The sequence below is a fragment of the Sinohyriopsis cumingii genome, chromosome 7, assembly GCF_028554795.1.
Source record: "Sinohyriopsis cumingii isolate HCF-2022 chromosome 7, ASM2855479v2, whole genome shotgun sequence".
NCBI lineage: Eukaryota > Metazoa > Mollusca > Bivalvia > Unionida > Unionidae > Sinohyriopsis > Sinohyriopsis cumingii.
The window spans coordinates 91607356-91633382 of NC_142967.1; the positions used below are offsets into that span (position 1 = coordinate 91607356).

The window sequence follows — 26027 nt, forward strand, 5'->3', positions numbered from 1 at the left end:
CACGGGATTTGGAAATAAACTTTAAAACAAGTTTTTTATGATATTGAACTTCCAATTTTACATCGCATTAAAATGACTTTCTCTCCATAGATATATTATTAAAATTAATAACGCGTGGGGCCCCTGTGAGCGTGGGGCCCGATTGGGTCAAATCGGTCAATTCGGCCTAAGACCGGCCCTGGATGTTGGTTTATGTATTGTTTTCATTATCGATCGGATGCGATAGAAGACATGACGGATCGGGTGTGCGAAATATTGAGAAAAACCACTTGCTGGTAATTTGTAATAATTTATTTTATAAATAAATGAGGCGTGAGACATGCGCATACAATGTGTGCTCGTCTGCATAATCCGTGTATAACAAGTATCCAGCGACTCACTAAACATTATATACATTACGGTTATCGAACGTTTACCACCCCAAATGTTCCCTTTGTTCTATATACACGCTCTACCCTGCCTCAGATAACGTGCAGTACCTAATCTATATGATGTAATAAACATGACCGGTCCGTGCCGGCATGGCCTAGCGAGGAAGCATGTTGTGGCACGAAGTATCAGCTTCATCTTAACACCTTATATACCCTTCCCATTGCTCTCTCTCTCTCTCTCTCTCTCTGCGTTATGATGCAATCAGTGTAATTCTATTCTATGATAATTAATCCAATTTTATACATAGAGACATTTCGTTCCTAAATCGAAGTTTAAAGGCTGATGCATATAATTGTCTATCTTGCAACGTTTCGTGAGGCAAAATAGTTATTGGAAAAAAACGATGATGTCTAGAACGTATAATATCGTGAATATCCGAAGACGTATGGGCTCATCTTTCTTTGCCTGCTTTGGTAATTGAAACATTGGGCATAAAATAACCTTTGTAGTAAGCAAGAAACTTAAGAAACTTGATTTAAGTGGCAAAATACAGGATGGTATCATGTTATTGTATAATTATGTTCACTGTGCAACCTGAATAAAAAACTTATTAAAACTAATGGTCCCTATAAATAATGGTGTTAAAAAAGTTGATAACTCCCCAACTCCCCAGAGTTATTGGATATTATACATAAACGATCTTGTATTGAAAAAGAATGATCTACTGTTATGATACTGTATGACAATATTTTAGACGCAATAGGTGAGTTAAGACAAAACGCAAAATGTATATATCTTCCAATATTTAAACGCAATATATATAATTTCATAACGCTGTAATTGTTAATAATGTTATCATAGATTAATATTACCCGTCGTGTTTTTCACATTTAAACACAAAACATTGAAACGTGAAAGATAATTATTAAAAACAATTCTGGTAAATTCGCTATAATTGTTGTCTGATATGACCATGTAGTTCTCTTTAAGAGACAATATTTTCATTGACAAACATCCAACCCAATACGTGCTATTTTAACAGAAGTACATATTCTAATCGGCGTACATATGATTTGCTATTGTAACATACAAGTAATATTTCCACTCAGTCCGTCAGATTTTCCAAAGATATTTGACATTATTATCATAAAAAAGCAATGGTTAATGAGCACACACACACACACACACACACACACTTTTGTTGATCTCACAGAACAGATTGAAAGTCTCACAGGTGAGACTGAACATGAAACTATTGAAAGTAGTGTGTTTGTCACGAGTATGATTTTGAAACAATAAAAAATATTAACTGCAGAACCTTGACAAGTCTTCTCATTTTAATGATGAAACGGGAACCACATATTCCTACACAACAAGTATTCCAGAGGCTATCACTGAACAAGCACTTGCACGATGGAGTGTTCTATGAAGTCACGTGGTATTTGTAGGCGTGGTTTAATCTGATATTGTTCTGCTCAGTCTCCTAGAACAGACCATTTATAACAAGAATGATGAAACAAATCAAGACGTTCGTCCATGTATACGACCGACCATTAGCTGCTCCTGCAATAATAATAATAATAATAACGGCTGGTAAAAAGTGAATGTCTTGAACAGAAAGTAAAACTGAAGAACAAGCTACTTGCGTTTGACGAAATAAAAATATATATGAGGCACATTTTGTATAGTGTTTAAAATAAAACAATTTAATTCAATCGCTCTTTATAAGACATTTCTACCCTTTCCTGGTCGATAGATCTTTACAAAACTGTAAACAACAAATGATCAATTAAAGATTATATGGAACCGCTCCGGTTGCCTAGAGGTTAGAGCGTCAGTCTCGGATGCGAGAGGTAGTGGATTCGATCCCCGGCCGAGTCGTACCAAAGACTTAAAAAATGGTACTAACAGCTACCTCACTTGGCGCTCAGTATTAAAAGGTTAGTGTTAGGACTGGTCGGCCTGGTGTCGGGATAATGTGACTGAGTGGGACATCATGCTACATGTAAACGGCATGATGTCTCAGTGCCAGACAACACTATAAACTGCCACATTGCACACATCGTTGCGACATGACTGAAAAATTGTTAAAGCTACGTCAAAAATCCAAGTCACACACACACACACACACACACAATGTGCCCGTTTTCGTCATTACATCATCTACATGGGTCATATGACTTAAAATTTGCAGATCAGAAAGTATATATTGTAATTAAACAAAACTGAGAGGAGAAGCTACATTACAATATTAGGATTACATACATGTACACATATTTCATCAAATGCCACGAGAACAAGTTATTTAATTATTTTTGATTGTTATTTTCCAATTAGTTATAGTTAGAATCAAATACAATGTATATAATTTTTGCTGTCCTGATTTGCAGTCATATAGTCCGATTATACGGCATAATGACAATAAAACTGAAATGTGAACTTTAATCGAGATAGCGTTTCATCAGCAGAACTTGCCTTTGTAACCAGGCACATGTCGCTCACAGATGTAACCGTTTTGATCGTCACAGGGAAGGGTCAGATAATGACCGCTCCAATTGATTATGGTACAGTCTTCATCTTTGAACCTGTTATCCGGTTCTGAAGTCCAGGGTCTGAAGAAATAAAGAAAACGTTTGAGTATTTTTTGGTGTGCAGCCATTGTATTGTACACATAGTTACGTGTATTTGTTTACGCATGAATTAGAGACCGACCAGGAGGGTATATATATATATATATATATATATATATATATATATATATATATATATATATATGCACACACACACACACACACACATACACACACACACCTTAAGTAAACTTTGTGTTTCAGTTAATATATTGAATATAATCAGTTAATTTTCTTTCTAAATATCAGAGCAGAAATATTATTTTAAACCAGTATTTTGGACCAATGCCATTAACATGATCATGATGTTTTAGCTGAGAGTATGTGGACAGGAGTAAAAGTTATAACTAAAATAATGCAAGCATGTCCTTGCTACGTTTACATTCTCAAAAGCATGTTTACTGCAAGGTCACATGATCATATCGCGGGTGTTTAGTACCTTCCCTTCTATAACGTTTATTTCGCACTTTACTCACCCAAGTGTTTATGTAAACGTCAGCAGTGTGGGAATTTACATATTCTGTACCAGTAGTTTTTTTTTCTTTTCTTTTTTTTCTTCTTGTTTGCTGGAGCGCTCGGACATGGCTTTCAGTCCTCAGGCTCAAAGTCTTACATAGTGCTCCAGCAAACATTCACACAGAAAACTATGTACGATCCCTTTTGCTCTTGTAACAAAAAACATTATTCGGCCAAAGTCCGCACTCAGACCATTGTTCAACCGAACCCATTTCTTTTCATTATAACCAAAGCCCCCTACCCTCTTTCCCACGACGACGACCACCAAACATGCAAAAATAATTTTCCGGAGAAAAAGGAAGAAAAACAAATGACATAAAATAGAGCACTCAGCTTCAAATTCATGTTTTCCAGTCTAATTTGCTTGTCGATCACTTTCCAACATTCTAGTTTACTTTCTGACGTTTAACCATTACAGGTTGAGTGTAAAACTTGACATAAGACTAACTCAATACTCGAAATGTTACAGCATATTAATTCAATAGGTCTTCATCGTGAACAGTGTGTGTGTGTGTGTGTGTGTGTGTGTGTGTGTGAAGCGAAGTATTTATAGGCATATGCGTAATATATGCATCAAAATGGAGTGAACTGATATCCTCTAAAGTGTTTGTGAGGCACATATGACAAGGAAATGACACCTTAAAGAAAATAGCATTATGGGTAAATGAAGAATACCATCAAGAGAAAGACGGAATAGATTTAAAATCATTTAGAATAACTGCGTTATGAACGATATAAGATAGAGCAATCAGTTACAAAAGGGGCAATGAAATGAAACACATCCTCCGGTCATGATAAAAAGGAGAAGATAATACTTAAGTGGATTAAGGTACAGATGTACCTTAAGATATGAATAGTTCTATTATGAGGTCACTGTTTCCATGGAAATTTGTTTTTCTTAATTGTCACTGTCTTATTAAACTAGGATGAAATCTAACTTCCCATTTGGAGCATCTGACAACTCGTAGCGCATTACTTTATCATTAAATCGATGGAACCTTACATAAGCGAGGTGCTTGCCATCACTGCTTGTCCATAAAATGACCAGTATCCTTCCCTGTCTTTATCGTTCAGTCCGGTCCACCATCCGCCAAAGTTCCGGTCCAAAGTTGACAGCTGCTGCTCAATGAATGCCTGTTACATGTTGAATCAAATATTATAGTACAGTTTCCACCAATGCTTGAGTTGTTATGTCTGGTATTATTTTTTTGCTTGCTTGTGTTATACATACAAATAACGACGAAAATCTATTATTCTTTTTCTGTTTGGATGAAATATGAATTTATGACTTTCATTGCTAGTCTCGCACCGAGTGATACCATTATTAAAATGATACTCTAAAAACATTCCTCAGATTACTCCAAACTGGCTGACATCTGCTACAGTTCCCGCCAAATGTCTTGCTTACTGACGTAAATGGCACAATTCACTAAATATAGGTACTGTACAGAAACAAAATAGAAGCGTATGACAGTAATGAACTATATATAACTCATCAAACGATGCTTGTAATAAGATCCCCTGAGATCGTGCCAATTTAAAGCTGCACATCATTTCCACTTCCAGTATTAAGATGATAAAGGGTGTTTGTCCGGAAATGAAATCGTGGGTGAATCGGACACTAACGGGCCATAACTGTATAAAGTGATGAGGTATACTACTGAAAATCAAATTCTTACGAGCTCCCTTTAATATAAAACGGCAAATTACATTCGTATAAAACCAAATTGAAAGCAACCCACGGAAACCCATATGCTGTGGTAATAAAGTTGTGAACGGACTGACGGACAAAAGACTTCGTTGAGAGGGTCCTGATTATAAATTATTGGAATGACTGTAACGTATCACAAGATTGATTGTATCGGTTAGGGTTGGGTCTTGCGTTGTGACCTGCCCCTGAAAGCAAAACATGTCCTTTATACCAGACCAATATAATACACTATTCAGGCTCACTGAAGCCTGAATAATACTATGAAACAAGCAGTGAATCAAATGCAGACTCTTTTAGAAACCATTAACACGGATATATTACTTGTATGGAGGGAGCTATGAGAACTTGACAAGCCGGCCGATGCTACTGAACGGAATATAATCTTTCTTTATAACTCACTTTAAATACGAAGTTAAACTAATTTCATTTGATCGATAAAATGTGAAATTTCATCATATTTTAGGTATCGACATCAAAATGCATAAATTTGAATAGTTATTTCTAAAGTCGCCATGTCTATTTCTTTCTCGCCGCAAAACCTAGTAGAACCAGAAGTACGCTAGTGATCTGTACATAAATATTTATACAGGATACTTGCATGTAAATCCCCATAGTTTTTAATGAGATTTTAACTGTATTATATATGAATACATTTTTTGATTGCCATGCCAAACCAGTTTAAAAAAACAAAACAAAACAAAACACGGATTTATTCACATAGCAAGTATTCATACAGAAATATACCAATGCAACTAAAGCCTTTCTTTAAGCAGACAACCATTGGACGGAATCATTATGTCCAGCCCAGCCTAAACAGGCATCCGCTGATTCAAAACCAATATAGTGTTGAATTATTATAACCAATAAAAATACGTCCATTATGACCATTTTACGTCTGAATCAGGGGGCACGAGTGGCCGAGTGGTCAAATGTGCTCACCTTCACAGATCACTACCATCTCACCTCTGTCTGTGTGGGTTCGAGTCTCAGGCTCGGCCAATGTGGGTATGTGAGAAAGCTTGCCAGTAGCTTCTCGTGGGTCGGTGGTTCTTTCCTGGGGTTTTCCCGGGTTCTTTCTTCACCATTTACACTGGCCGCCATGTCTATTTTGTGCTGAAAAATGGCGTTAAACCCTACAACAACAACAACGTCTGAATCAGGCGCCCGTTATTCCTCAAACTCGGAACAAAGAATTTACCCTCTGTCAAATAAAGAAAGAAAATATAAATTTGATGACTTCAGTCAAATTAAGTCATAACAGCTACTTTGCCCTAACGTCTGGCACAAATAAAATGTATGTTGTTTGTTTATAGATAAATTTCAATGACGTCACACTTTCATTATCAAATCCATTGAAATTACTGCCCGTCATCTTTTGCCATAATTACAATCCTTGAAATCTGTGCGCACCATCTTATGAGTTCTTCCCCCATAACAAATGAATGAGGTAAAGTGATTCCATTAATTAATTTAAGTGGTTTCAAGTACCTAGTGTGCTTAACGAAATTCCCACCCCACCCTAAAAAGTCTGCAAAAGAATAACCAACAATATACGAAAAATAAATATATATATTTTAGGTTCTAACTTATATAACATGTGTACACCTGTCACACTCTGCACGATCGCCGTTAACATCATCGCTAAAAAGGCGCCTCTGCTATCTGGCGATTTACTTAACAATTTTGGATAATATTCGTACGCCGACCAGCTCGTCGGAAACGTATGCATGTTAGGAGTCTGACAACATGGTTCAAAACACTTGGCTCCTTGAATTTGTTGCGGCGACCTGCTTAGGTCACTTTACTTTGCATTTTGAGTGTAATTTAAACTAAGTAAAATTCTTTGCAAAGCACGTGTTAACATGTACTTTTGACAACTTAAATTGCTCATGCTCATTGGGGCATTTTCCTTGCCACACTGTCAGTTTCGGAGGTGCGTGGTTTTTGCATGTTTTCAGGCTCTCAAAGTTTGGAGGAAAGTAAGTTTTGCATGCTGTAAGCAATCCCATAATGTCTAAATGGAAGTGATCGATTTTGAAATACACTGGAACTTATGGTTGATCCTGAATGTTAAGCACATGATAGGAAAGCAAAGAAATAACCATTGCATAATATTTTCATGCATACCAAATGAATCAATATATTTCGAATTATCACGACTAAAAGCAGTTGCTTTGCTTTTCCCTCTCACATTCCCCCATCTGAATTTTCAACTTTAAAAATGTTTGATGATTCCAGATATTTCATGATTTTAGCTGGAACTTATTAAGTGGTTTAAATAATAAAATTCAACTTAATTTAGTTTAGATGAACACCAGTTTCTTTCCATTCAACTTAATTTGTTTTAAATGAACACCAGTTTCTTTCCATTCAAATTAATTTGTTTTAGATGAACACCAGTTTCTTTCCATTTAACTTAATTTATTTTAGATGAACACCAGTTTCTTTCCATTGAGCTTAATTATATTCAAAGATTAGGATCTGGTCTGGAAATAATACAGTTTTGAAGCAGAGTCTCAGCTTATGTTTCTGAATTCCAAGTCATATTGTAAATACCACGTTTCGATTGCCTGAAAGTGAAAACTTCGTTTTAAATTGACACTCAGTATTATGATCTTAAGGTCTGGGGCACCTTTAAAACCAAGCAACTGCTTCTACAACCACACTTTCAAGACATACACAACTTAACGCGGTTGTACCTGTGTATCGTACCTTTTCATCTGCATCATCGACAGACAGTAGTAATGCTAAAGCGCTTTGACTTGGTGCCTGACTAGCGCAGTAACTTAGAGCCTCTGACCACGTCATGATCATTGTGTTATTCTTGTAATCGCTGATGAAGTAGCAGTCGAGCACCTGCTGTGTTGTCCTGGACACCCATCCAGCTGGACATGTTGTTCCTTTGTTGTGAAAACAAAAATTAAAGACGAATAATCAGGACATCATCCATGGCCTTGCTTGTATAAATCTTCTCACTTCTGAGTGAAAACCAGATTATTTAAAATTAATCCGTAAAAATTATTTTGGAAGGACAACACTTTTAGAAGAGCACTTGCTCCATTGAGATGTTGTATGAATGTGGAACACATCATCTGGTAATCTACCTCGGTAATCAAGGGCTGTACTGATATATGTCACAACCATTTTAATTTTTCCTTTAAAGTACTTCTTTTTGTTGCTTTAGCTGAATCTATGCTTTTTAACTGTATTGTGCCATAGTTAATGAGCAAAAAGAATGCAGTTACCTTTATATTATGTTTCCTTGATATTACATTACCTTGATACTGAATCTCACATATAAATGCGGCTTTTGCAGCACAGTTTGCATCATTGTACCCTCCGTTACTGAAGATTATTCCACAGTCCTCCTGGCCCATATAATCGTTAGGTTCCTGATTCCACATTCTGCAATGTAAGTGAAAGCTGATCCCAATACACTTATTACTTATTTTCAGTTTAGTTATTTATTTCTTTAATTATTTTCATTTCTAATTCAAGAAAAACACTGTTTTTGGACCGTATAAAAGAGAATAGTTTGTCTTCATGCTAACTTTGTATGCATACCTTTCGAATTTAAACAAATCATTCTTGTTAGATTTTACTCTCTGTAGATGCAAATTTCCAGTTTTATGTATTGCAGTATAGGTATTCTAAGTATTGCTTGTTTTCATTTTTCAGAATGGCATAGAATATCTTTTTCTAATCAATGTTGTCTTGAGAAATTCTCAAATCAAGAAGACATAGAAAACTCATACTTTGTTAACATTGATAGTTTAGCCAATAATTCGATCCTTTTCTTTATCGATCTTCGGTTATAGAACTTCTTCTAATTACTTAACTAATGACAACAGATGATAAGTTAACTGTAAATCAGAGTGAACGAATCTGGAACAATATAGTAAATTACACAAGTTGATCCTGAGATGGTGCAGCATCTGCCCAGACGTAAATGCCCTCCTGAGCCCTGTCATTAAGGCCGGTCCAATAACTATCGCTGGTCAGCAACATCTGATTTGTGATCCATATCTTCAAAAAAATAGGCCTCTTAAGGAACTCATTTCTCAACAAGTACGAATTGTTTATGTATATTTCTTTTATTGAAAACTCAATAAAATTGCAAAACAAAGGTTACAAAACGTTAGTATTATTGCAGGAGGAAATGACAAATATATTGCTGGGTGAGTGTCTGAGTTAATTTGGCTATTCTGTGAATACTGAAATATATTATATTGCCTAAAATATTAGTTTTTGTTTCAAATGAAAGCAGCTGGTAGTATTACTGATATCTCATCTGAAATACATTTTCATCATGTTCATCTCTGAAATACATTTTTATTTGGATGGTGGACGCTGACGTAAAAATTGAATTTATCACCACAGTTTGCATAGACTACCTCTTTAAAAGGAAATAATTTAAAAAATAACAACTAATGATAGCTAATTGCAATCTTTCTCTATGGATGTCAAATTGTATTGTGTTCTTTACTGTCTTCCATAATTTAAATTGCTATGTTTCAGATAATTTAATTTATTGGTTGTTAAATTATGTTTCTTTTTATATAAAAAAATAATATACTCTCCAAATATTTTACTTACCTTTTCATCTTTGTTTTCTACTTTTAACAAGTCTCCACCTAAAGACTGACACGTTGCCCTGGCGTTAACCCATGTCAACTTAGGTCCAAGATAAAAGTGGTAGCATTTTCTGCCTGCTCTTGTCCATTGTCCGCACCCCATGTTTGAAACAACAGATGCTACAACAAGATTTCTAAATATGACTGGCTTTATATTCCGTAATAGTAAAATACGCCAAGGATTAAATTTCGCTAACGTCTTCCAGGTCATTACTTCATATTCAATGTTTATTGAATGCTTACCCTGTTCACAAATTAGGTTTAAGATCGTGTCGAAACCCATATAACTATATAGGTCTACATTTTTTTCTAGATGAAGGCGAAATATGTCATCTTATCCCAATACCGTCTACCCATATTTTATTTATTTTATATGCGTCGACCTGATAGAATTGTACTTGTTGTTTATTTGTCCATGCTGCGAATACATTGTTGTTGACGCACACATCTTACCGTTAACAAAATGGCGGAGAAGCAGTCGAGAGGTTTAAGGTTGGGATGAAGAAAACGAAAACACTGATTAAATTATCGATTTTGGAACCAAACAACTCATAACGTACTTGTACTAGAAACAGGGATTTGATTAAACGTAAGTCTATACATATTTTATGAAAATTTACAAACATAAATTGGCAAATGCTAAAACAACTTCATGACAATTTACATATATAAAGTGGTAAATGCTAAACTGAATCAATTTCCAGAAGATACCACGTTTATTAGCTGTGCAACAGTTACCTTGATATTGTGAATCTCAAACGATATCGTATTCAGGAATTTGTACTGACAAGAATCTCATTTTTTCAAAGCAATACTCAATACATGAATGAACTCTGCTATCGGTGCCGCCGAGTCCTTTTGAACCATCGATAAACTTCAGAGAGTAACAATAAATAAATGGTTCGTTACATGGGAAGATCTTTCCAGTCCATAGTCAGAGCCAATTGGTATATCAGTGGAATTTTCCTTTTCTCCGAAATCAGACGGAAAATGTTCCCTAATTTCCATAAGATGACGGGAAAGGGCGACTTTTGTGCTTCTATATGATTTCAATTTATTTTAGAAAATAGTTAATCAAAGTTGTCTTCGCTATTATGAACTATTACATGTAGAGCTAGATTGGCATACCGACGTTCTGTGGTTTCATGCAGATAAAATTGTGGTTGGATTTGCAATTTTGGTCACTGAAGTTTCCATTCATCCTTATCATAGCACAGCTTTCTATCCCTCCGACGTTATCTGGCTCTTGAACCCACTGGCTGTAAACAAGAAGAAAAGAATCAGAAGCGGAAAAGTTATTTTCATGTAAATAAAATCCGGGTTAATATATGTGTAGGTATAGTATGTATTCAATCGATAGAGTTCAGATTATTTATACATCTTTAAAAGTTGAGTAAAGTTGGACAAATCAATCTTCATGTTCCCTATTTGTCCGACACAGGAGGATAGCCTATCGGCTTAAAAGGGACATGCATATGTGACGTATATAGGGCTCTTCCTGTTATTGCCATGTGAGCGCTGTGAGCACTAGGTATAACGGTACCAATTGTACAACACCAGGTGGGCGGAGCTTACGGTTTAGGAACATTGTATTCAGAAATAAACGACAAAAACTAGCTGAGATTAGTGCATTTTGTCAGAGTTGTACCTTCTGTAAAGCTTAAACAAAATTGAGCCTCTTGGTAACATGTGAGATTATGTTAGTTCATATCTAGATGATAGTTTGTATATTTTTATGATTTTTTGAAAAACGTGGTACACATGACTGAAAATGTGTCTGGTGTGGCTAGATAACTCTTACCGTTATCTTGTTCCAGACGAGTTATCTCTCTTAAGTGCAATGGAGTACGTGGTTCTGTCCTTGTCAAATTGACAATCTAACATTGTTCTCTATGACAGTGTGTGACATGCATGCTGAGGTTAGATAGAAAGTATATTTATTTCACATAACATTAGCATTTGGGTCTATTGAAAAACAATTGGTACCGTGATACCTCTGCTGACAGCCCTGAGAGAGAGAAAGAGAGAGACTGTGCATACATTTATTAAATACAAACATATACAAGCTATCTGAGGATTAGACTCGAATACAAACGTGCGCAATTCGTAACTTTCAGGTGATTCATACAGATCATTCAGAACGACATCGGCAGGTTCTGCGAGAATAAAAAATGCTTCATGTGTGTCGGCACAGCAATTCACAGAAAACTCATACATCTTGTTCGCGTGAAGTTTATCCGCAAAAAAATAAATAACAAATCCCCAATCTATTAGGACCACCTTGTGTATTTCTACATTTTGGAATGACTGTCGGATTGACCTAGATGTTACAAATGAAAAAATTAGTTCGTTCAATAGCAACATATTGGTCAATCCTTGTGCTGTAAACAGCCAAGTAGTTTAAATGTGAATTCGCCATATGCATTCTAGCTATGATCCGAAGGACTGACATCGAAGTTGCGAATACTAAAATTTGATTAGGGTTACGAGATGCATATTTTAGTATTACAGACTTGTAATATCTAAATCAGGTCTTTTCATAGAATATATGCCAGCAACTGGCGCCCTAGACGAACCATGTAATCGGGAACCGCTCCCAACCCCGATAATTTCTCCTGAAATTTTCGTCCCATTTAACTTGGCGCCCTAGACAGTTGCCTAATTTGCCTATAGACGGGCCGCCTGTTGCTAATGAGTATCATACCGATAAAAATATTATGGAAGCTACAATTTAGCACAGGTAAACTTCCACAAAAGCTTTTACCATATGTAAGATGCAATAAATAAATGCCCCATTATGGCAGCAGATGGCGTCTGACATTTGACCGAAAACATCTGAAAACATGCATTAGCATCAAGATTATGAAAATATTTCAGATTCCTTGATAAAATTATGCACTGATTTAAATATAACAAAATTTGCATTATGAATATATAATTGGTAGATTATCACAAGTATGATAATCTATCGTTTTGTATACCTGTACACATGTATGATACTCTATTGTTTAGTACACCTGTACACATGTATGATACTCTATCGTTTAGTACTCTATCGTTTAGTATACCTGTACACGTGGTCATTGATATACATTCAACTCAATTAGTCAATGCGAAATTGAATCAAAACGTTAATTGAGAAACGTATATCGAAGACGAAATTGAGCAAAATGTCAAATCTGAAGTGTATGAGGAACCAATTAATACTTAAACACATGTAGTATGCATATTCATATACGAAAGATAAGTATGTACTAGGTACTCTGTAAGTTTCTTCTGCATGTATTGTAAGTACGATTAAATTTGTGCTTCCGACAATTGCACTTAAAGATCAAACAATGTTTATAAAAGGATGATGCATTGGAGAGAATATAAAGAAACTGATATGAGTGAATAATTTACACCACAATGCACGATATTCCAAGACCTTTTTTTATTGTGTTTGAAAAAGCATTTGACTCACTTGGTTAGTCATTTATTTCTAAAGTTGTGTGTTTTATATTGTAAGAAAGAATAACAATTTGGATAAAAGTTTTTTTTTTTTTTTTATCGAAACATCAAATCTTGCGTAATGATCAAGTCTCTACCCAGTTTTGTATCGGAAGAAATGGTTCCACTCTGATATACATTTTCGACTTGTGTGCAGAGATTTTAGCCCGCATGATACGAAAAAAATAAAAACATGACAGATAATATAACCTATATTCTTGTTCAGTATTCAGATGAGATGTCACGTGTTCTTAATGGTTTGGAGTAACCTCTAATGTTTTCTTAACTTCTTTTATGTTTATATTCCAAACGTTATGGACTTAGTAAGTACTAAACAAAAATAGTGTCCATCAGAAGTAAAGCAGGTAGCAGCGAGAAATAGCCCAGAATATACACCTTAGGGGGTGCTCACCAGTTATTATGTACTTTTGAGAGAGTGCCGTATGTAAGGTGAAGTTGTTTGCATTTAAGACATGCATGGTGGAGAGAATGTTGGCGTATCCCTATGCTGCTTTAATGTAATGTGGATGATATTTCTTTGTATATTGCACTTTTGGGAATTGTACATGATCTAAGCACACTGCTAATTAAAATGACTGCTCCCTTGTGCTAAAAAATCAGTTTGAATTAGTCTTAAGTACACTATCCATAGCAGCTATTAAAATAGGGAAAATGAATTTTGCCAGACTAGACAATACCAGCTTCTGAAAGTGCAATAAACGAATTACCAAATATATATAAAAAGTTAAAAAAAAGTTATCGTTTCTTTTTTAATCAATTTACCTCTGAAGTTCAGGTAGTGAAAATGACCAAGTAGAGCTAGCACTTTTTGAAAGGTGCATATCTGGGGTAAGGCCAAACTGTATTCTCTATAACCCATATTACACCCATCAATCATATACCAAAATAAAGGGAATTAAAGGTTCTTTGAAGTATACCTAAGATATACAAGGTCTTTTTAAAAAGCCAGTATAACTAGTGAGGAAAGCCGGGAAAAATCTTTTCTTTAAAATTCTAACCTATGCAAAATACGAAACTGTAGAGCGTCACCTTAATGAGTTGTACTTAATTTGCTATCTTAGGTTAAATGCATTCAACTCGCTTGGAAAAAACACTTAGGTTAGCTATTTCTAAAATTATCCATCTTTTATTGTCGCAGCCAAATCGATCTAAACAGGTTCTTAGTGAACAAAATACACTCTTTTTACAAGTTGTAAGCATGGATCAAAGGACAAAATCAAAAGAAATACAGTCGTGAAGGATTATTATGAGTGAAGATTAAATATATCGTAAAAGAATATTGTCTGATCAGTGTAAATAAACAGTTTGTTACAAATTTCTGCATCAAATATTAGTAATTTTATTTTTTGGAACAGATTTTGTAACTCAGTGCAAAAGATCCTAATCATTTGTTGGGAAAGACGTCTTGGAAGGATGCTTAGAACTGACTTGATTATTCAAAATGGTCACAGATGAACATTATTTTAGAAACGCAAATATGGTTTAACCATTATATTGCAATCGAAGGAAAAAGTGTTTATTATAAAACATGATTTCAGGAAGGCATAAAATTTGTTTAATGTATTTTTTTATATGAGGATAGGTTTGATAGTTTGAAAAGATTTTCTATTACTATTAATGTCATAGCTTTTCCAGTTACAAAAGCTCATAATCTAATTTATTTCGTAATTCTATCTATAAAAGTTGATTTCAAAGAGACAGGACCATTTTGTCTGAGCTTAAAAAATTGGTTGCTTTTAATTTTAATGTAGATAAATATAGTGATTATAGAAACTGTAAGTAGGAAACGTTTGACAATTGATGGTTATTGTACCAAATTTAATAGTCCTAAGCACACACACACACACACACACACATATATATACACATGCACCTATTTTTGCAATTGAGTAAATTGAGTAGGACTATGCATGCTCTGTTATTTCTTTTATAAAACTTCCAGTATACTTTATCTATGTTCACATAATACCTTCAAAATACACATCTAAACAATTTTAAGCTTCTTTTCTTCATGTGATGCAAAAAAAGTTGTCGAAAAGAGCATGCTTTTCTTGTCTGATGTAAAAAAAATGAAATATTTTCTCCATATCTATGCATGACATGTATGTGTCATCTAACTTGACATTGATATCAAGTTAAAAGAAAAAAGAATAATATGTACGAGTTCGAGTTAGAAACATCATTGGTTTGTTTTAACTGAAAGAATTAGAAAACAATAGTTGTGTGTCTGGGATGGTTTTCATATTTACTTTATACAGGACTTTATTATTTCAGCACGTGCTGCTAACATAACAACCGGCATTTTCGCACTGATACACACACTGTCATTCAAGCTGGTACAGCAGACAACTGGCTTACCATTCAACTCAGCAGCTCTTTTAACCTTCGTACATCTCGGATTTGTAATATCTCGGGGTGGGGGTGGTGTTCCTATATGGTGATTCAAGCATTTATACGCACATTAAAACTGTCACGTAACACCTCCTGTGCGAAAATTCGTACAGACTTTCAAAACTGGCATGTCAGTTTGAACACAAATTGTGTGACAATAGACAATAGACATTATAACCTTATTTGTTGGGATTTGCTATTAAGATGCTATTAGGTCTATTTTCAAATCAACCGAATGTCACGTGAATTTGACGTGTAACAGAAACCCAAGTCTTAAGTATCTAATATATTTAATAAACATTTTAGAAATGTCAATAAATGAAGTATTCCTATAATTCTCTTCAAATTAAAGATGGAATAAAATCTGTATCTTCATCTGCTTAGGGTTACACTTTTCTTCACAAATAAAGCATATTTTTGTTTAATCAAATGAAGGGTGCCTTGACCTTGATCCTGTGATACATACATATGGCACAGATGCTTCGCCTACATTACTTGAAGCGAATTCTACTGTCACGTTTTCTCTGCTTTGGCGTTCTGCTTACCACCTGATGTGTTATGCCTATGGGCTGTCATATATATATATATATATATATATATATATATATATATATATATATATATATATATATACTACATATGACAGCCTTTGCTGCATTTGACAGGCAATGAACTGCTAACTGCATCGGTTTCATTCTTAAAAACGATTAAGAGAAAAAATCGTTCATGCAGTCTAAAATCACTTAAACATCTATGGTTTGGCGTGCATTCTTTCATCACTTTATAGAAGAGTTTAGGAAAAAATACCCTGTCACCAACTGTCGTTAAATAAAATGGGAACAAGTTTGACAAATTCAGTAGATTTGCTCCGATTGAAGATCACAGACTCATCTTACCAAATGCATAATGAAACGGATATGTAGATGTGTGAAATTATTCAGTCTGACCCAGTTATTGAGACCACGAGGGTTTTCTGCAACAGAAAGTGCGTTGTCGATTCAAGGCAGGTCGTAATCGCCTGGAAACCTTTCATTGGCTTCATTATTTTCTTTTGAGGTACTGTTATTGAAATTATTAAATTTCTATAAGATTATTTTTCAAATTAAACAAAAAGCTGCAATTGAACCATTTTTCATGTAATCTCCCAGATTTCATAGCGAGTGATAGAAAAACTGTCCAGTGTATTTATGTACTGAGTAACAGTCATTAATCCTTTCTTAAAGCTGTATTTTTGGTTTCGTTACAATGTTGCAACAGGTAAATAATTCACAGTGGTGTAACTAAACACTTTTGCAAGTAACAGAACGGTCTATAAACTAAACTTTGTCATGATAACTCAAGCCTTTGTGGTCATTTTCTTCAATGGTGACATTTCTTATACAGCTAGCTCCATAGTTGCAACAATAATTGCAGGATCCCCATACGACCAACAAGCACTGGGAACACTAGGCCGGAATATGATAAATGAACTATTTGAACATTCTGCATAAGATAATATAAGTCTTTCTTTCTTCCTAAATATTTTTCATGAACAATTCTTCCACGGGTGAATAAAATTGGGATGCATCCCGAAGACCCCTTGCCTACTCGTTTGCGCCCTCCTCCTCCATACCGTTGATACATCTGGATCCGCTAGTAGTTATAGCATAGCAGCATATGCGGTTTTCTTATTCGTTGTTGTAATGTTTAACATTTAAATTGACGATCAACTCGCAAAACAAGATAGACATAGCAAGTCGAGCTGTGGTTCTTGGACGAAACGTAGAAACATAGTAAGTGCGTAAAATTTGTCGTTGATTCATGTCCACAGATCAAGTCTTTTTAAAGTGTCATCCTCTGGAATGTCCGTATTTTTTGTTATTATTTTTCTTCATAAAACTAACTCAGTCTCTTTTAGTTCTAATAAACTGAAACTTACACAACTTTTGATCGATGACAATAACGCTGTAATGGGACTGATTACTATCAATGAGGCTGGAACCGCCTTTATAGTGAAGTTGTATATCTTTGCATGAACTAGCTGAATTCATAAATATGCATCACCACCAATTCTACCTTCAAAAGTAAAGAAATCTATAAACGATCATTTTGAAGTGAAATCATGTTTTTTTCACGCACACACACACACACACACACACACAGAGCCTATGGTTGCTGCCGATGTATTCACGTTTGTTTTCCGCTATTCATTGAACAATTTGCATATTTTGAAATCCCATAATAAATGTATATTGAAAAATCTGAAAATTTTGTGAGACTAAATTGGCTTGAAAATCATTTATTTGTAAACCATTGTTATTTAAACTTTATGACAGACTGACTCGGGCTATTCAAATAGAATGTATAGATTTCAGCCAGTTTTTCTAAATTTATGAAATATACAGACACTGCAGCTTTAACAAAAATAAAAGTTTGGTACAAGAGACACGCATGCTTGTTTTTTTTAAAAATATATACATAAAGTGACATCTGGTTTAAATTAAGTTTACTCACAAATATTTCATGTTCACCGGCTGTCCGTTGACCCAGTTCCACTGGGAATTCGCATAGTATAAGCCTGTCCAGTATAGCTTTGTGCTCTGAGTCAAAAAGGGCAATTCTCCCAAAAGGAACGTCTGCAATAAGAAACATATATGAAGTATTGATTTTAGAATTTTGTCTTTCAAAATATCAAAAATAAGTATTTTATATTGTAATATATTATCCACTGTCTTTAGGAATTCCGGCATTCCCGTGAATCGAGCGACTCCATGAAATTTGTTTAGGAAACGCAATTCGACCCCTTAGCACTACTTCTTTTTTTAATGCGTCACCCTTTGGGATATAACACAATCTCCATATTATGTTTCAGGGATTCAAATCAAGCCAGTGACATGAATCAGATAAACATTATTGATCATCAAACTAATTGATCAATCAATGAGTGATTTACATCGATTAATTTACATCGATTAATTTATCCATATGAGATCTTGTCAAATAGCTTTAAGTCCAAATCAGCAGAAATGAATTTTGATCAACGTCGAGTACCTATCCTGTAATCGATTTACTAAAAGTGAAAAGATTTTGACAAAATTGATTTATTCCAAAATATAAATTTATTTCTCTAAAATATAAAATCAAATAATGTGAAAGAATTGAAAATAGCTTACAGTGTATGAATTTCTAGAATTGAATCCTAAACTGTACTATTAAATTCATGTTAATTCGTAAACTATCCTCTGGGTACTGTCTGTTTTAAAATGAATTTTTTCACCCTGCTAGCCCAACGAACATATCAGAAATAAATCACGATTTCCTCTTACGACTCTTTTAAAACTTGCAAATTCCTTAATGTGCTGATTTAATACTCTTCTATATGTCTGCACCAAATCAACACAGTCTGAATCACCAGTAAGATTCTTGAACATTTAAATCATTAAATTGTGGAATACTTAATAGTTATGTTCTGACATTCTCAGATTAATGAGCCAATCAACAACTAGGGCGTGCATAATATCTCTGCAAACAAATGCGCTCCTAGTATCATGTGATATTTTCGTGACCTTTATAAAAATGAACGCATGTGTACTTAACCAAATTAATTGTTGACTTCAACTTGGTAATCAACATTGATTTATGAATCAAAGTTTTCGTATTGTACATATACTTTTACTATAACACAAGCATGTAACTGAATTTTAAAGAATTAAAATATAAACGTCATAAACCCAAATGACTAAAATAATTGTTTTCTCTCAATTAATATATAATGTGTGTGTCTCTGTGTGTATGTGTGTGTGTGCAAAATGAAATTGTTTTGAACACTGACGTAACAACAAAATGGCATTAACAAGCATATTGGACTTCTACTAAGCTTTCGTACCCGAAAACTTTAACTTTCATCCCTATCCTAAAAATCATATATTTATGTGTAATCTGGTACATGTTTCATTGTCTGCTTCAACACTGCATTAAACATGAAACACGAAAGCACGCTAATAAATTTTGTCCCAATATTTACGAAGAAATTGTTAAAGCATAGACTTTCTCATTGTTTATAATTGGGTTTATCTGGTGTTTCAAGATGCCACGAGGATGATTGTGACAGATTTCATTACTTTTTTCTCTTATACAGAAGAAAGACTGAGAAATAGAGTCAGTGCCTTCATAACGAGAACTTCATTCACTATAAATAAAAAGATTTTTGCAAATAAGTTACGATGAAAAACCATCAAAGTAATTATGGCCTGGTGCACTGGTGTTCTGGTTCTCCAACCCAGCCCTCGAAGATTGTGCTCTGGACCAGCGTACCCGACTAAAAGTCTTATGTTACGTGTTTAGGCTCGAATAAACAGTAACACAAGAAAGAGTGAAAACAACAAGATTTGAAAAATATTTATAGGTTACTGCATTTGTATGTGAAAATATGAACGAGTTTTTCGGATGGAATACTGCGAGTGCAGTACATCCATCCGACAAAACCAGTTCATATTTTCCCATACAAATGCAGTAACCTTTTAATTATATGCTCATTTTCGTATTCTATCTAATGCTTAATTATAATAACAAAATACACTACAAGAATCAAAGTAATTGAATGTATGCCGTACTCCAAACTAAATATACAAGCGCAGATTCATCATTGCACAATAACAACATTATTACTGCGCACATAACTCCGTCCAGATAAATTTAAACTTAGTCGCGCGCTAGACATAACTTTCGAAACAAAATGGCGTGTCTAGTTAAAATTTAAAAATGGAGTCATATTGGGAATGAATGAGCATTACAACCACTTTTCGATTTGATCTGGAATGAATAGATTCTAGTTTTTGTGTCGATTCTAAGAAATTTTGTGATTATGGACTGGATTTATATGTGACAATTCCACATGAAATAGATCGGATTGAAGAAGCGAGTGCGAAGCGTGTTGTCATCTGCAAATGTGTTTCTGTTTCTGTCACTGAATGTTTGAAATCATAATGTGGGAAAAATAAGAAGTCTTTTAATTGAAATTATCAAAAAGACGCTATGGAATTTAATGCTTATTTCATTTTGAGTGCAGTAAGGAGGATGTAATTGCACTTATATTCGAAATTACAGTACAATTTTGAAATGTGTAATCAAGATTGAGAACGTATGACATGGTTCATGTAATTCTGATTTGCAGAACTTAGAAAGTACATTTTGAGGAAATTCAGGATGTAGAACTGTAAGCATATTTTTTGCCATTCTTATTATCAGCTGAAAAAAGTTTATGCCTTGTCACTTGCACGTTATTTGTAAGGACCCTTTCTGGTGTATACTGTACAGCTAACCTAAATCCGAAGCATTGTTTCAAAACACGTTAACGCGGAATGTGTCAAAGCAGCTGGCATGTAGCAGTCCACGAAATATCTGCTTTATTTCATTCAAAAACAAATTTAATCAACCAAAATGTAAAGCGCCTACTACGCGAGTGTACATGATTTGTTTACAAATCAAAAGTGTTAGCGTCTGCGTCCATTGTTTGTTTACAATATAAAGTAGTTACTTTATGAGTGTAATATGAAGTTGAGCGCAAGTTCAGTATCGTTAAATATTGAATGATTCTGACAATGAAAAGTTAACGGAGAAGAAATGAGCATATAATAAAATAATTTCTTTCCCTGGAAAAATATTGTAAAAAATAGAAAAAATAACATACAGTTTCGAGGATCAAATCCCAAAACAATCCATGAATAATCCACCAATAATATTTTAGAAGTCCTAATAAAAATGTTCGAGTCCCGACGAAGAATCCAAGAAGGAAGGCGATGACGTATGCTGTAACCTGTACTGTGTTGAAGTCTACAGTTCCTTGTAGAAACACAATAATTAATCCTCCGGTTTTGGAAATTCAAATAAAATTTTTAAGAAATGTCTTTGTTCAAGAATTCTGTATGAGCACAAAATATTTCTAGAGAAAAGAATTAACCTTTTAGAATCGGAAAAATTAAAAGAAAACTGAAAAAAGTCATAAATTCAAGACTGGTCACAACAGAAGAATAACAACTTGACATCAAGCGTTTAAAAGCCCCAAAATTCCGAGATTTCTTCTTAAACATCGCCATTAATACTAAGTATTTCGCAATTTTGGAAATGCCTAATTGTGAAATAGAGGATCACGTGATCATGTTTATATATAAAAATCATGTGGCCCCTGTATATCCTTGATAAGAATCAATCATTTTACTCCGAGAATAAAAGTTGTTTACTTGACCCTCAAACAAGAAATGGAACTAAGTCAAAAATAGAAACAGTGCTTCTATTATTAGATATTTATGGTAAGATTCAGGTCAAACTGAATTTTTTAGAAAATATCAAATTTCTAGTAAACAAAATTACATTACATTGACATGAAAAGAATATAAAAAGATTCAAAAACCCACAAACAATCAAATCAAATCAAACACGAATTAAATCAAATATAATTTAAATCAAATGTATGTAACACTAAGACTAACATACCTGATCATCGTCATCGTCGACAGAGACAAGGTCCCCTTTGCTGTATCCGTCTTGTGTGGCTTGCTGGCCACATTTGGTTCTTGCCTGATCCCACGTCAGCATCTGAATGGGTAGCGTGGTATTTGATATCCAGTAGCACTTCGCATTTGTTTTGCTGCTCAGCCACGCCTGACCAACACAATTACCTCCTGCGAAAATAAATAAATAAGAAAGTAAAATAGGAAAGAAATTGTCAGTCTGAGATTTATATATAAAATTCCATTTCAATGAGATTTCATTTAGTAAATATATAAATAATAACAATATGATTATTTTTGTTCCCATATACAAACAGACTGCATTTCACCATACTGACCACAACAAACACTAGCAATCAGCTCTTCTCTTTCTTGCATACATCTTTTCAATATTCACTATTGTACAAGAACTTTATTTCGTTACATCATTACATTAAAACCATACTACTATCAATAAATGAAGGTTCTAAATTCGCAAACGGCTGCGTCACACTTCCAACAACCACACAAATTCCACCCATAACTGTCAACTACCATTTCAGTAGCATGATGAGAGCGACTTTGTATTTTTCTTTTTACTGATCTGGATTAAAGCCTTCTACCCTTAATGACTTTGTCCTAACATAATGTGAACAAGCGTGAATGTTTTTCCAACAGGCGCATTTGCAAGAGGAAAGTCATTGGGGGAGGGGGGTAGAAGACTTCTGCCTAGAACAATAGCCAACAAAACTGTTATTTACACGTCAGTCGTTGTGGCAAGTACTAGTACAATACACAAGTAAAAGCACAACGCACAAGTTCATATACGCCCACGATTAACATACACATCTCTACGATTGTCCGTTGATGTGCCAGGTACAGGTGCGGATGCAACGCAGATACGGCGTGAGTACTACATATTCCGCATCTACTCTCAGGCGGTGAACAAACCGATCGGATACAACATAACACAGTACAAAGACGGTCAAACAAGCTGGCTTGAGTTGCCTTATCCAGTATTCCTCGATATCATCTTTAACTTCACCCAACAATTTCTGTCAATCGTTTGCCTTGATCGTTTTCCATAAAATGCCTTATGATCTTGGTAGTTAAGCCTCCGCCTACAGTTGAAAGCATTGCAAATGTTAACAGATTTTGTAATGGTTTCGTAACATATTTGTAATTTTCAACTATTGTTTTTTATCCACTGATGTTATATTCTCGTGCAGATCACTGAATATAGCCAACAGTATTCAGATATATTCAGTAATGGTGTTTTGTCAATATCGGATTGTTATGCACTTAATACAATCAACAATAGGCTGTAGTTCTTTCTAGATTATACCAGTTGTTTGAGAGCAGGGCAATATTTGAGAGCGTTTCATATTTGATATAATTTTATTGAGATGATTCCGTATAGTTTTTGAATTTCGTTTGCAGGAATTAAACCATGCAGGCTTTCTATTTTGTACAACAGTCTACAGTTTAAGGTATGCTTATTTTCATGGCATTTATATACTTTTGATGTTTTGGTTCTGCTAGGAGTTGCCGGTGGCTTTCTATTTCTGCCTACATGATCTCGAACTCAGTCATGATAACTAATATTTAGCGATTACAGCTTAGTAACTGTATTGAGTCTACATTGTGTCGCAGAGAGAAGCTGCGAGGAATGGCTGCCTGGAACAGCAATATTCCAGTGTCATGTTTTATCGTGGTAACTCAGGCCGCTGATAAATTAATAGCTATCCCGTGGCGTTGAAATTTAGCTTGTTCAAACGGTTGCACCTGCGTTGATGTCAACATCATTGCAGTGGTCCCGGATTAGTTGTTCCGTCAAAGTTTCAAATGAAAATTTGGTCGTTTCTTATAGCGGCTGATATATTTTTAGTTGATGTCGGCTCAACGGGACATGTTTACACAGACTTGACATTTTTTTAAAAACATTACAGGTTTGATTACGAAATTCTTCACCTCAAACCCTACAGCAACAAAGTCTTGTCTGAGAGAATTATGCAATACAGATATACTCAGTGTTACCGGGTTGTCATACGAATGCTCTGAAGTACATGTTCAACACGGACTGCTTTGCCAGGTACAGATGCACGAAAGAAAAGTAAAATCTAGGGTGCGTTTTAGTGAAATCTTGTTGGAAACTCTTCAAGTCTATGTCAATGTTTTGGTCTCACTCCAGATATTTCAACTACCGGTGATACACACGCGGGACTAAGTAAAATATCTTGGGTGGATTCATGGTGACCTTTTAGACTAAGCGAGACCTCAGTCACTACTAGTGGTGAAAATAGCATCCAACTTAACATTTGGATGTTTATATTTGCCAGGAAATGATATGCTATAAATGTGTGCCGTGGTGCGCTAATACCTCGTTGAGTACTTATTTGCCATTAGAATTCTCCTACAAAAGCGTTTGCTTTGCCTTGAGTGTGTGATCATTGCTAGGAATGAAAAAGATGTCCTGCTAGACCCGATAAGTGCTGTCAAAAGTTCGTCTATGGCTGACTAGGAACTCGTTGAAGGTATCCAAAGCTTAAGTTTGGATAACTTAGCTTTACCGTCGGCAGTGGCACTAGCAAAATGTATCGTTTACGTGGTTCTTACAAGTTAACATGACTGTGCCTTTGACCACAAAAATAAATAATAAAATATCTGTGAGAGAGGAAATATGCATAAAATCTTCGCTCAGTCGTTAATCTGTCATCGTCCCATTACAAGGACAAGGTTTAATTTCGGGTTAGCGCAAAACAGTGTAGGGCCGCCGCTAGTATCGGGTCTGGAAGGCATACTTGCAGGATATGGGTCCAAGAAAGAAGCCTAGTAGACTAAAGATATTCGGGATATGATCTGTATGTGTGTTTATTGTCTTTATTGAACATGATAGACGTGCCAGCGGATCTTGCATAATCGGCACCTTCTCTGCCGAGTCCGAGAATTGTTGTAGCAATGACACTTAGTCCCAGCAGGCTTCGATTTCGTTTCCATCGATGAGATAAAGTGCGCTGCTAAAAAACGCCATGTTCTTTTTGACACATCCGACTTTATTATCGAAGACGCATGCAGCATTAGCGTCGCTGTGAATGCCAGTAATGACTCCATCGATCGACGAAGAGCAACAATTGTTATTTTTCATGGGTCAAGGTGGTAAATCACCATTATCATGGTTGACAATGACCACAGACAGTATTCAAAGTAATGCCGCTGGGTTATCCACATGGCATATAGCATCACAGCATGGAGTGTCAGCACCACCACATATATTCATCGCGTTTCAGGAAAATGCCAGAGTAGATTCGCAGAAAAGAAATCCAATGTTATTTGGCACGCTTGGGGTTAGTGAGGTTTCTTTGAGGATAAATGGACATCAAGAACCTTCTGAAGAAGTTTTTGCTAAAGTTTTATCAAAATCATATTGCACGTGCTTATCATTGGTTGATGACATTTATGGGGCGTAATCAGAATGATGATTCTGGTTTGCAAATATCTCAGCGGGATTTCACAACGCTCTATTATTTTCATTGGAACATTTAGATTTGTTTAGGCAATTAGTCGTTGATATACACTTCCGACCTCGTGTAGCTCGACTGCCCGCTTTTTGTTATAGAGCAATTGCTATTATCCTCTCAGACTAAACAATGTTACTTGAAGGTGTTAGTGGACAAATGAGAATCATTGATGCTCCAGTAGAAAACATGTAATTAAATCGCTCATGATATTTATAATGTCATATTATCATTTTAGTGTCAGTCTGACCCCTAGTCAGATTAAAAGGCTTCAATCAAAA

General features: G+C 35.0%; 1 protein-coding gene across 1 annotated transcript in view; it reads right to left on the reverse strand.

The window, feature by feature from the left end:
* Positions 1–298: 298 nt before the first annotated feature.
* The window catches only part of LOC149795708 (macrophage mannose receptor 1-like), a 41998-nt gene continuing 16269 nt past the window's right edge, over positions 299–26027 (reverse strand). The window contains exons 5-14 of the mRNA XM_089965593.1: positions 22236–22423; positions 18258–18379; positions 10992–11122; positions 9826–9983; positions 9137–9255; positions 8507–8634; positions 7942–8129; positions 4522–4652; positions 2848–2984; positions 299–1935 (exon numbers count right to left, since the gene is read on the reverse strand). Coding sequence (XP_089821719.1) covers positions 1856–1935; positions 2848–2984; positions 4522–4652; positions 7942–8129; positions 8507–8634; positions 9137–9255; positions 9826–9983; positions 10992–11122; positions 18258–18379; positions 22236–22423 — 1382 coding nt within the window. The 3' untranslated portion in view covers positions 299–1855. The remainder of the gene's footprint in view (positions 1936–2847; positions 2985–4521; positions 4653–7941; positions 8130–8506; positions 8635–9136; positions 9256–9825; positions 9984–10991; positions 11123–18257; positions 18380–22235; positions 22424–26027) is intronic.